The sequence below is a fragment of the Silurus aristotelis genome, assembly GCF_946808225.1.
Source record: "Silurus aristotelis genome assembly, chromosome: 2".
Lineage (NCBI taxonomy): Eukaryota > Metazoa > Chordata > Actinopteri > Siluriformes > Siluridae > Silurus > Silurus aristotelis.
The window spans coordinates 38918662-38931161 of NC_139575.1; the positions used below are offsets into that span (position 1 = coordinate 38918662).

At 39.8% G+C, this 12500-nt stretch overlaps 2 protein-coding genes and 2 long non-coding RNA genes across 8 annotated transcripts in view; 3 read left to right on the forward strand and 1 right to left on the reverse strand.

Annotated features, from left to right (window-relative positions):
• Positions 1 to 5171, forward strand: part of ilf3a (interleukin enhancer binding factor 3a) — a 13516-nt gene extending 8345 nt beyond the window's left edge. For all 3 annotated transcript variants that reach the window (XM_083526665.1, XM_083526664.1, XM_083526666.1), the window contains exons 11-19: positions 1 to 97; positions 287 to 379; positions 1725 to 1915; positions 2157 to 2285; positions 2775 to 2912; positions 3101 to 3241; positions 3558 to 3654; positions 3899 to 4192; positions 4305 to 5171. The exon at positions 1 to 97 is cut by the window's left edge and continues 3 nt beyond it. In XM_083526665.1, the coding sequence (XP_083382791.1) occupies positions 1 to 97; positions 287 to 379; positions 1725 to 1915; positions 2157 to 2285; positions 2775 to 2912; positions 3101 to 3241; positions 3558 to 3654; positions 3899 to 4192; positions 4305 to 4429 (1305 nt within the window). In that variant the 3' untranslated portion in view covers positions 4430 to 5171. The remainder of the gene's footprint in view (positions 98 to 286; positions 380 to 1724; positions 1916 to 2156; positions 2286 to 2774; positions 2913 to 3100; positions 3242 to 3557; positions 3655 to 3898; positions 4193 to 4304) is intronic.
• Positions 5172 to 5230: 59 nt separating this feature from the next.
• On the forward strand, positions 5231 to 9792 carry acp5a (acid phosphatase 5a, tartrate resistant). 3 transcript variants are annotated; one of them, XM_083526983.1, is made up of 6 exons: positions 5231 to 5676; positions 6396 to 6480; positions 6812 to 7011; positions 7656 to 7780; positions 7972 to 8317; positions 9419 to 9792. In XM_083526983.1, the coding sequence occupies exons 1-6, from the start codon at positions 5656 to 5658 to the stop codon at positions 9653 to 9655; spliced, it is 1014 nt and encodes a 337-aa protein (XP_083383109.1). In that variant the 5' UTR covers positions 5231 to 5655; the 3' UTR covers positions 9656 to 9792. The 3 variants fall into 3 exon arrangements, with proteins under 3 accessions (XP_083383109.1, XP_083383110.1, XP_083383111.1); XM_083526984.1 differs by lacking the exon at positions 5231 to 5676 and adding an exon at positions 6015 to 6136; XM_083526985.1 differs by lacking the exon at positions 5231 to 5676 and adding an exon at positions 6130 to 6163.
• On the reverse strand, positions 7857 to 10265 carry LOC310718328. The gene is made up of 2 exons (XR_014531105.1): positions 9123 to 10265; positions 7857 to 9065 (listed from the first exon to the last, which is right to left on the reverse strand). It is a non-coding gene; the product is annotated as an uncharacterized lncRNA (long non-coding RNA).
• Positions 10266 to 11590: 1325 nt separating this feature from the next.
• Positions 11591 to 12500, forward strand: part of LOC310737708 — a 6912-nt gene continuing 6002 nt past the window's right edge. The window contains exon 1 of the long non-coding RNA XR_014536873.1: positions 11591 to 11721. This is a non-coding gene — a long non-coding RNA (uncharacterized lncRNA). The remainder of the gene's footprint in view (positions 11722 to 12500) is intronic.

Consider the following 12500-nt stretch of genomic DNA (forward strand, 5'->3'; position numbering starts at 1 on the left):
GCTTTGCGGCTCATGGCGTTTGGACAAATCCACAAAGTGTTGGGGATGAACCGCCTGTCACCCAAAGTGGGACACATGTACAGCGACACACTCCTTTGTAAGACGCAAACACACACACACACACACACACACACACACACACACACAGGCATTGCCCCACATAGTGTCTGAAGGTTGACCTTGTGGTGTTAATTTTGAATGAATTTACCCTTCAATCTTATTCTGCTTAGAAGGCAATGTTAATGTGCATTGTTCTTGGTGTGTTTGTGTGTGTGTGTTTTTAAAGCCCAAACCACAGTGCCTGGACTGTGTGTGATGAAACGACCACTGGAGTCGGCCACAGATGAAGAGGCAAGCAGCAGTAAAGTTCCTCGTAAAGGCACGTGTGATTTTATTGTTGTCAGTGATCGTAATTGAATGATTTGCGTCCTGCAGGAATACGACAGGCTTTTCACTTTTGAACTTTAGTTAGTTCTTTTACCTCTGTGTGGCTCCATTCATTCTGCTGGTGGAGTTTCTCTGTTCTCCATTTGAGATGCACACAGACAGAATGATCAAATTCCATCTTCACATCTCTTACTTCAGTTTTCCCGTCCTTTTTATAACAGGGTACAGGTTGGGATTTTTCCTCATTTCCTGGCACTGTGGAGAGTGTGTTAGTGTTCGTAACCACAAAGAGCTGAGAGCTGTCCACCATGGATCTGCTCAGTACTAATCTAAATTATGTATTGATCAGGAATTTAATTTAGGAACTGGATTGATATTAGTGGGAATGCCACGGATCAGCACTGATAGACACGTAGCACAGTTTGGCTAAAATATCGCTTGCAGGAGGTGTAACTATAGAAGACTCTGATTTCTTTGTTTCCTGTCAGGGGCTAAATTTACATTTATGGCAGGAGCCCTTATCCAGAGCCACTTAGAATTTTCTAATTTACACACTGGGCAGTTGAGGGACTTGCTCTGGGTCTCAGAAGCAGCAGCTTGTTGGTACTGGGATTTTAACTCAACACCTTATGATTAGGATCTGTGACTTACTGTTCCAGGCTGCAGTGGCTGAACATAAATACACATCTCATAGAAGCCCTGGTGTTTATACTACAGAGAAAACCCTGTAGGCCTTAGAGCCTGTTTTCTTTTTACAAGAATCTAAAGATTCTGAAAGTTAAACCAACATCTCTGTGGGCTGTAGTGTTACAGTTTCACTTCCATGGAACACAGATTTCCGAAAACTGTTCCAGCATGACCATGCTTCTGTACACACAGTGAGCTACATGAAGACATGGTTGTTGATGTAAAGTGAATTCTGTGTGTGTGTGTGTGTGTGATACAGTCAAGACACCACTGCAACACAACACGTTCTACCACAAGGAACTCACAAATAAAATGTTTTATGAGAGAATTTAACACTTCTCAATCACTGTGTGAGTGGTGAGCGCCTACTAGGGTTGAAACAGCCCACCACAGCGTTGTGACATTTGGTGTTAAGGATGGATTATTTTTTGAGTCTGGTTCCTCTCAAGGTTTCTTCCTCATACCATCTCAGGGAGTTTTTCTTTTCCACAGTCACCACTGGCTCACTCATGAGGGATAAACCTATGCGGAACAAACATAGATATTCTTTTATAGCCTTTTTAAAATATTTAGTAAAAAAACATTACTGTTTTTATCAAATCACATTATATACAGCATTGGATTAAATGTGTGTGTGTGTGTGTTTACAGAGATTGTAATTGAGCCCAGTAATGCTGTAATGATGCTGAATCAGCTGCATCCAGGTTTGCTGTATCGGCTCATGTCCCAAACGGGTCCCGAACACAGTCCACACTTCACCATGGCCATCGAAGTGAAGGGAAAAACATACGAAGCGACAGGACCATCAAAACGCAACGCCAAACTACTCGTCGCTCAGAAAGTGCGCCCCACACACACACACACACACACACACATCACACACACACTCATCACACTCATCACACTCAGCCTGCTACGTTAAATATTAACAATTATATTAATAATATAAAAAAAAAATACAGCAGGTTCCTTTAAGAGTCTGTGCACCGTTACACAGCTAAGTGGAACAAGAATTTAACAGTTATTAAAACCCTTCAATTGACTGTGTGTGTGTGTGTGTGTGTGTGTGTGTGTGTGTGTAGGCCTTACAGGCTCTGGGTGTAGTGGTCACAGCCACAGAGACAACATCTACAATCGATCAGAAAAGAGGTCAGGAGACAGTTTCCTCAGGAACCATCAGAACTGCAACTGTTGGAGGAGAAGGAGCTGAGGTTCAAACCCCCCCCCCCCCCCCCCCTCTCTCTCTCTCTCTCTCTCTCTCTCTCTCTCTCTCTGTATACACAGTGGAACCTCGGAGCTCGCGGCCTCAGCGCTCGCGACCTCGCATGCTCGCGACTTTCATTCAGATCGGCTCGTGAGCAACTGCGAGCTGCTCAAAACGCTAGTTTTAACATTTCTAATCGAGGTTTATCTCATTAAAATTGTCTAATAATTAAGTGTTATGGAGTGAAATAGTGTTATTTACTCATTTAAATCGATTTCGTATAGTGTTCTTTGGGTTTTTACTGGGTTGGAAGGGGCGTATCAAAAGGTCGCGAATATTCGGAACTCGTGACCAGTCTTGGTCCCTAACCCTCGCGAGCTCCGAGGTTCCACTGTATATATATCCTCTCTCTATATATCCCCCCCCAATCGAATTTTTAAAAAGTTTTATAATCATAGCTCTCTGTGTGGGTGTGCGTGTGTGTGTTTGTGTGTAGGCTACACTACAAGGGGGTCCGATTCTCACTAAACATGGGAAAAACCCTGTTATGGAGCTAAATGAAAAGAGGCGGAGTCTGAAGTATGAGGTTGTCTCTGTACGTGGACGATTTAACGACAAGATCTTTACCATTGAGGTGGGGGTGTGTGTGTGTGTGTGTGAGAGACATTTGTTTGTCATACAAAGTGCAGGACTATACAATAAAGATTTTGCTTTCTGTTTATCTTTATAAAAGACATTGTGGTAAAACATGGTATTACACTCTGTGTGTGTGTGTGTGTGTGTGTGTGTGTGTGTGTGTGTGTATGGTGGGGGGGTGTTCAGGTGGAAGTAGATGGACAGAAGTTTCAAGGTTCAGGGTCTAACAAGAAGTTAGCCAAGGCAAATGCAGCCCTGGCTGCCCTAGAGAAACTTTTCCCCAACGACAATCCTGAGATCCAGAAGAAAAAGAAATTCCCTCCAACGGTGACACAAACACACATACACACACTTACCCCCACACACACACATACACACTCTTACCCACACACACTTACCCACACACACACACACACACACACACACACACACTTACCCCCACACACACACACACACACACACTTACCCCCCCCCCACACACATACACACACTTACCCGCACACACACGCTCACACACACACCCACACTCACATACACACACACCCACACTCACATACACACACAGCTACGATTAAATACATAACTTGCATACACGTGTACTTACCATATACCAAAATGAATTTAACTTTGAGTGTATATTTAGGGTTTCGGTGGAATGGGTGGAGTCTCATATACTGTTGGGCGGGGCAGAGGAAGAGGGCGAGGACGAGGATTTAACACAAAGGTGTCCACGTTTAAAGGTGAGGTTGTTGTGTTGTTCCAGCATTACAAGTGTGTGTTTTTTTTTTTCAGCATCTGCGTGAGATTGCATTAATCATTATTTATTAAGATGATTTATCAGGGGTATGAGGTTTCTGCTCAGCGTATGTACAATATAAAAACATTATATAAGCTTATATTTCCGGCCTAAACACAATATATCCTTTTTGTGTGTGTGTGTGTGTGTGTGTGTGTGTGTGCGCGTGCGCATGTGTTTCTCTACAGCACCAGTCACTTCCTCTGGGTTCTCAGTCAGTGGTGAGTTGAACACTGCAGGTTCTCAGGAGGAACCGAGTATTTCAGACACACACACACAGGTCTACCAGGCTGTCCCTCCACCCCCCAGTGGCTACTACAGCCAGCACAGCCACGAGTACGGCCAGTACAAGAAGAACACACAAAACACAAACCAGAGTCAGAACCCAAACCATAACCAAAACTCTGGGCAGAAGCAGGAGTCTCTAGTGGGACCTGATTATGGATACGGCTACCAAAACACGCAGAACTACAGCTATGGGGGTGAGACACACACACACACACCAGAGTTTTTAAGCATCTTTTACAGCAAATGCTCCTACATAAACATTCTCTCTCTCTCTCTCTCTCTCTCTCTCTCTCTCTCTCTCCCCAGCGTATTCTAATCAGTCCACATTTGGGACCAGTGGAACTGGAGCAGAGAATTATGGGTATCAGCAGAGTGCCTACCCAAACCTCGGTGGTTACAGCAGTGGCAACACAAACTACAGCTACAAATGAACATTCTGCGCATGTGGCAAAGCTTCTGTTCACACATTGTCAGGTTTCCAGGGGATGAAGCTTCATACTGATATTTCTGAAATCATTTTCAGTCTCGTGTCCCAGGAGCTTCACCGCGTACCACATGCTTTATGTCGTAAAAGGTAGCGCTTCCTCTGATCCCATTCACTCAATAGTCCTGTGGGCGGAGCTTCTTCCATCTCCGTTAATAAAGACTGATGTATTTGAGGGTGTGGTGAAGACTCGCTGCTCTGTTCAGTAAATAGTTTTTGTGCACACTGCTGTTTGGATTTACATTTTCACCACTATTGTTTTTTTTGTGTGTGTGATTTTGTTCATCGATGTTCTGGTGTATTAGCATGTTCCTCTTTAGCGTGTCTGTTAGCATGACTTCTGTTAACCTTGGAGATCATGTGCGTGATTCAGGCTGTCCATGTGAGGGGGAGGAAGTGCTCCAAACTCTTCTCTAAGTAATTACATATTATAGCCTTGCTAAGTGTGTGTGTGTGTGTGTGTGTGTGTGAGAAGTTGAGAATCTGCAGTGTTATTAATGTCTTTAATCCCAATGGTGAGAATTTAGTTTAGTTTCTCTTCCTGCTTGAATCAGTAACTCTGACTTACATGAATTTGCTCCTGTCTAAAGAATAATTGTTTTCTATTTTTAAAGCAAATATTTTTTGTAATTTTAACATTTTCAGCAGTCCACCTTCTGTAGTCACACTATTAAACCCTAAAGAATGAACCCTGACTGCCTGCTTTTGTGTCTGTACTCAGTTATGATGCATATTACATTTCTCCCATAATGCACTGCGACTCAAACAGAAACAGCACACAAGGCTTGCGGTTGAATCAGGGACGATCTCGTCAAACCAGCTGACAACAAAAATGGCAAAATTTTATGGATATAATCTTTTATATCATTGACTTTACATTTATGGTTTTAAAATATTGTAATCACACACACACACACACACACTGCACAGGTTGGGTGTTAGCAGAAGATAATTTGCTGTCAGCATTTTTTTTTTTTTTTTGTTTAGAAGTTTTTGTAACAATGATATTTGACCTTCAGCAGTCAAAAAAACTAAACAAAAAGTGCATCACCAACAAGGAAGAAATAAGTGTAAGTCACACGACTGCTGATTCACACATCCACCAACACACACATTCTATATAAAGTTGCTTTAAGGGGAAGGTGAGGAATCTTACTGCATTACGGTTGCGAGATGACAGTCAACATGCTGCAGGTCTGTTAGATCCACTTTTTAATGAATTTACACATGATCATCATCATAATGTCAGAGCTGGGATTAATCATAGCACTGCTTTACTGAAATCTATCCTTCAGTTCCAGATGGAAATATGAGATAAATAATGTTTAATATAATCTATCAAATAAAATGAAATAAGGGAGAAATTAATTACTTGGTTTATAAACTTGAATTTTTATTAGTCTTTAATGTCAGGATCTGTAAACATTTGTCAATTTTTTACACTGATTAAATCAAGTGTCAATTGTATACAAATCTAATTCAAATCCCATCAGTGATTAACAGGAGTTTATCAAGTGTGTGAGAGCGCTTCAGAGATAATGAGCAGATGAGTGAATTCAGCTGTGTGTTTGGACAGAAACATTTAAAAGAGAAACTAAAGCTTGGTGTGTGTTGTAGTTGAGGGAGAGAGATAGAGATGAACAGGAAGAATGTGGTAAGAGCTGAAAGCGAGTAAACCTTTGTAAATATCCTGTTTATATGCATGTTGTTTGGGTTATAAATGTTAAACCAATGAATATCTGGCTGTTGAAATGTGGACTTTTAGTGTAAAGTTTTAAAAGCTATAAAATCAAAGATTTAAGTACTGAGGTGGAATTTTCCTCTGAAATTGACACATTCTACATTGTTGTTTTTACTCAGTTAATTTAAGATCTTTTGGATTGGTGTGTGTGTGTGTGTGTGTACGTACATAGATGGCTTCTCAGGTGATCTTCATACTCTTTGCCACACTTCCTGTTGTCCTTTGCTCCCCTCATTTTGGTGGTCTGGAACCAGAGGGTAAGTGGTTTTGTAGCTCTTTAAATTAGCTTTTTATGCTGGTTTTCAGTATCTTGAGTTTAAAAGCTGCATGTATTGTTCAGTGTTTTCATGTTACTCTAAACCCTGCGTAAAATGGTTCAGAACATGCATTTGCTGCTAGTTATAAGGCAAGGATTTTTTTTCTTCTTCTCCCTTTTACTTGAGACAATTATCGCCCTTGTGCGTTTTTACATTGTTTGTTCCATCTCTCCCATTTTGAAAGAATTTTCCTTGAATTTTCCTGGCATGTGACAAATTAAATGAGGTGTGTTTTTTTTTTTTTTTTTTTTTTTTTAAATGTGATTTGCAGCTAATCAATCATCCATTAGATTCCTGGTGGTTGGAGATTGGGGTGGTTTGCCCAATGCTCCCTTCATCACGCCTATTGAGTGGGCTACAGCAAGGGAAATGGGCCGAACTGCTGAGCAGCTTGGTGCTGATTTTGTTTTAGCCCTTGGAGATAATTTTTATTATAAAGGTGTGAAAAGTGTGGATGATCCCAGGTTTCAGGTGTGTATTAATACTGTTTCATAACTCTGCCATTGGTCACTGTATTGCAGTTATTTACCTATTTTTAATAGGTTTAAAGATAAAACTGCAGACTCTGCTCATTATTAACCTGTAGCGCTCAAGATTAATTCTGAATGATTAACACTGGATTGCATGTGATCAGTTAGCATCAGAATTCTTCAGCTAGTATGAGCAGGTGAATAGCTGAGCATGTGCTTTCCAATCAAACCCTATGCACCTCACTTTAGGCTTTTTATATTCAATTTTTTTTTAATGACTTGAATCTGTCAAGTTCAGGAGGTTTTGGGTTTTTGAGGTTTTATTCAGTTAATAATGCAGGTCCCCTGGTGGTCTAGTGGTTAAGATGCAGCGCTCCCACCGCTGCGACCCGGGTTCGATTCCTGGTCAGGGAACCATCCCCAGCCACTCTTAGTGCCGGTCCCAAGCCCGGATAAATTGGGGAGGGTTGCGTTAGGAAGGGCATCCAGCGTAAAACATGTGCCAAATCAAACGTGCGGAGGATCCGCTGTGGCGACCCCTAACGGGAGAAGCCGAAAAGAAACTATTCAGTTAATAATGCAGATCAACTTTGAAGTTTTAGTTGTCAAACCTAACCCTGGTTCTAACTTTTTTTTTTTTTTTAGGAAACATTTGAGAATGTCTTCACTGCAAAATCTCTAAATGTTCCATGGTATGTTGTCGCTGGCAACCATGACCATGCAGGAAATGTTCATGCCCAAATCCAGTACAGCAAAATGTCCCAACGCTGGTCAGAAAACCTTATTTCTTCTTTTGTGTTTCTTGACCTGTAGCATCTGAATAATTAAGCTCTTTAATCTAAAGGGTTTCTTTTTTTTGGGGGGGGGACTGATTGCATTAGTCAGACCTTTTTATTCTGGTCAGTGGTTGGACCCTTCTTTGTTGCACTTTAGTTTTAAATACATTTTCATATCTTCACAGGAACTTCCCCTATTATTACTATGAACTGAACTTTGACATCCCACACACTGATGCCACTCTGCAGGTGTTAATGTTGGATACTGTGCTGCTTTGTGGAAACACTGATGACTTCCAGGATGGAAAGCCAAGTGGACCTGAGAGCAGTGTGTTGGCCAACCGGCAGCTGCTTTGGCTGCAGGAACGCATGCACAGCTCCACAGCGGACTTCTTACTTGTGGCTGGCCATTATCCTGTCTGGTCAGTGTCCAAACATGGGCCCACTGACTGCCTGCTGAAAAGGCTTCGTCCCCTGTTGGTGAAGTACAAAGCCACAGCTTATCTGTGTGGCCATGATCACAACCTGCAGGTAAGTTGATTTACTCAATGAGCAGTTGCTTCGACTTGTCAAAGCTTACCGTAATTTCCGGACTATTAAGCGCACCCAAATATAAGCCGCACCCACTGAATTTGACAAAGATTTGTATTTTGAACATGAGTCACACCTGTCTATAAGCCGCAGGTGTCTACACTGTAACTAATGTACTTTACACAGGCTTTAATAAAAGACGGTGTCTGTTACACGGCTTGTATCTAAACAGTAGCCTACGAAGAAAGTCATTGTTCACTGTCTTCCTCCTTCCTTTCACAACAATTTCTCTCGGGAGTTTATCTTTTGGCATCGTCGTGCGTTTAAAATCATTGAAGGTTTTTCTCCCGATGCCGTGCAGCTCAGAACACGAAGTGTGGGGTTTTTATTTTACTTTTTTTTTCTTCTTTCTGCAATTTCATTAGTCTAATGTTATGGGGCTCCGTGTTTTGGCTTGAAGCTTGTGAAACCGGGAAAAATCCATAAATTAGCTGCTTCGATGTTTAAGCTGCGGGGTTCCATGCGGGGGGTGGAGTAGCTGCTTATAGTCCGGAAAATACGGTAAAAAAAAGATGGTCATGTTGGCAAGTTCCTGGAGTTTAGATGTTTGACATTATGTTAAGTGCAGAAGACTGCATTATTTTGGCTGCAGCCCCTTTTTTTTTTTGATGGCCTGCTAACCCTTGGCACTACTAATCTGAAGGTTGAGTTAAAAATCCCAGCATCTCCATAGCTGGGAGCAATCCCTCTGACTCTAAAATGCTAAAATTTTCATGTGCCAATGTTTGTAATGGAAAGAATCAACCAAGTGAGTTGTTCCAATGAGTCCACCTTAAATTCAGCATATAACTGATTTATGGTACTTTAACGAGTAGCATAATTTTTCACTGTAACATTACTGCAATTCCCTCACCTGTCTGTAGTGGTCATGGCTCAATTAAACAAAAAACCTTAAAGGTTATTAGAATTTAAGCCTTTTTGTAAAGACGCTGATCCTGATTTGTGACATGTACATGGAATGGTTATTCCTATTGCTCTGAAGTTGAATATTATGTGGGAATAATGTATTCTAATCCAGTGGTGTTTTTAATTTTTTTGTAGTACTTCAAGGAGTCTGGGGTTGGATATGTTGTGAGTGGTGCAGGAAACTTTATTGATCCAGACATGAGGCATCGACACTCCGTTCCCCAAAACTCCCTGAAGTTCTTCACAGGAAAGTCCTCTACACTTGGTGGCTTTGCTCATATGGAGGTTACGGATAAAAAACTGACCCTAACCTTCATTCAAGCGAGAGGAACTTCCCTGTATCGCACTGTGCTGTCTAAACGCAATTTGTAATTCATAGCATTTTAACAAGTTTTAACACATGCTTGCAATTGATTAAATGTACATGTTTTAGAGGTTTGATGGCTTTATAACTTGTTTAGGTTTTAAGTTGAATATTTTAAATGTAATTAAAGGAGCATTTGAATTAATAGTGTTTGGTTTTTTTTTTTTTTTTTTAATTCCCATGGAAATGACTTGGTGGCAATTTAAGCTCTTAAAGTATGGTTTTATAAAATGTGGTTTTCAGTCATGTCTCATTTTGTGACCACCGCTAGTGTCTGCAAAAGTCTTGATTAAAGGCCACTGTATCAGCTTGTTATAGCGTTAATTTTAATGTTTGGGGGGGCGGCAAATGACTTGCTCATGCTCTTCATCTTTATTGTATCTGTACTTTAGTAAAGTATTTGTTTGGGGAGATTTTTACTGTCACTTCACTGCGTTTTAAAGTTAAATCTCTTTACTCAACTACACTTAGTGAAATCAAAAAAGTAAATTTTGGTGACAAATGATCGGAACACCAGTCATAATCACAGTACTTTTGGATACTGAAGTACATTTTCACAGTGGATACTTTTGTACTTTTTCTCAAGTGACAGTTTAAGGGACACTTACTGGTTATATTTTACTGAGTGTGTCTAATTTAAATCAAATGCATGCTTTTACTGTCAGTTATCTAAAGTGCATTGTGAATATAAAAACTATTGACCTATAGGGGAGATGTTTTGTATGATAAACGTAAGTCATTATCCTTTTTATATGGAGCTCCTCGGTGATAAAGCTGACCGCGTATTGTGAAGTAACAGCAGAAAACTTGCTTGTTTCAATATAATTCTATTTAGCTACATGTTGATTATGGTAATATAGGTTTAAAAGTAGTGTCTATGATCTACATCAGAATATTAGCAAAATATATTGTTTATTTTAAGCTCTTTTTTTTTTTTAGTTATTTAATATATATTTGAATGGACCCACGTGTTAACCTCAGACCCCAAGGCATTCTGAGAACTTCAATGTCTGAGGTAAATAAGTGTACGAGTGTGTAGGACTCACTGGCTTCAGGTGTTGTGCAGCAAAGGGGGTGTGTGTGTGTGTGTGTGTTTTTTTTTCCAGTAAGAAAGTGTTCTCTTAGTCGTCAGTGGCGCGCCGGCGCAACCCATATCTAATTATTCCCAGGTGTAAATGTTTAACAGTAGAGTAAATAAAAAGGGAGAAGAGTAACCATGACTAACTTTACACCATTCTAAAGCTCTAAGCATCAAGCAGCGATTTCAAATCACTGTTTTTCAATGGAAAACGTATAACATGTATTTGCTGAATGTGTGTAAGCAGTACACATGATTCATAAAAAAAATGCACTACTTACATTATTATTGTAATAACGAGTCACAAACACATCCACTGCTGCTAATCCCGGTTTATTAGGAAAGATGAGGCTCCACTGAACAACATGTTGTTAAGCATTTCTGCTCCAAACAAAAGTGTTGAAATTTAGCTGGTTATTCTTTTGTTTACATCAGAACTTCGGCTGGTGTTTGTGTTTATATTTTTCAGAAAAACCTTCGCATAAAAAACGGCATCTTGCTGGTAAAAAAACAAAAACAAATATGGCTGGGTTAGGGTTAGGGTGAGACCACACACTAAAACAAACCAAAAAAAAAGCGGAATATTGAGCTTCAGTCTCCACTCTCTCTCTGCAGGTGTCATTTTTTTTTTTACTAACCACCTTTTATTTCCAGCCAGTAGCATTATAGAAACAAAATGATTGATAGAAAATGTAGCCAATGAGTGCAGGATTCTAACGATATGTGGGAGGATTTTATTTCTTCACGTGTGTGAGTCTTGGTTTTATTACTCGTTGCAAACTCTTAGTGGTCAAACAGAGGAGCACCAGGAAGCGATTTGTTTATAGCACGTGCTAACGGGGCTTTGCTCACAAAAAAAAAAAAAAAAAAAAAATTGACGGTCCAATAAATTGTTTTATCAGAGATTTGCACAAAGCAGTGATAAGGAAAATATTTTTTGTGGGCGGAATAACAACAGCGACTTGAAGATCTGCATGAAGATGCCATTTTACATCTGTAAGTTGTAACATTATATCGTGTTATAGGTTTTATTGCCCGTTTGTTTTTATAAGAAAAATGCTTGAAAAGTGTGTGTGTGTGTTGTTGGGATTGGAATGGAATCAATATAAATGGTCATGAGCAGAGGTGGGAAGTAATAACGTAGATTTTTTTAGTATCAATATTTTACTTCACTGTTTATTTTTTAGGCAACTTTTTACTTTCGCTCATTAAATTTTTACACAAATATCTGTACTTTCTATTTCTTACATTTTCAAAACCGGCTCGTTGCTTTAGTTTTAAATAATTAATTTGGTAAAATGTCAGGTTTTTTTTTTTTTTCAGAGCACCAACATATTTCATGTCATTGTGCGTCTTTTTCAATCCACTGGTGTATAATGTCCTGTCTCTCACTCACCACAGACGTAGACTTCTTTACAAAGCTAAGAATCAGCAGTCTGTAAAATGTCTAGGGTTAAGGTTTTATTTGTATACACTTCTAATAACATTAAACGCTGTACTTTTGTAAAATAAAGTAAACAGACTGGGGGCCTCCTCTCTGGCATGTCATCTCCCTTCACAAATACATATATAAACAACCTGAATCATAGTGAATTTTTGCCTGACAGACATAATAAATGTGTATAGAAAACTCAGAATGTCTTTTACATAAACCAAATTCACATTGGATAAAAATATTCTCTGATTATGTAACCGGTATGATTTATACCATAAATCCCATAAAACCATTACATACCAAAAATCAGTATGATTATGATAAAAGTTTCTTGAAGAGG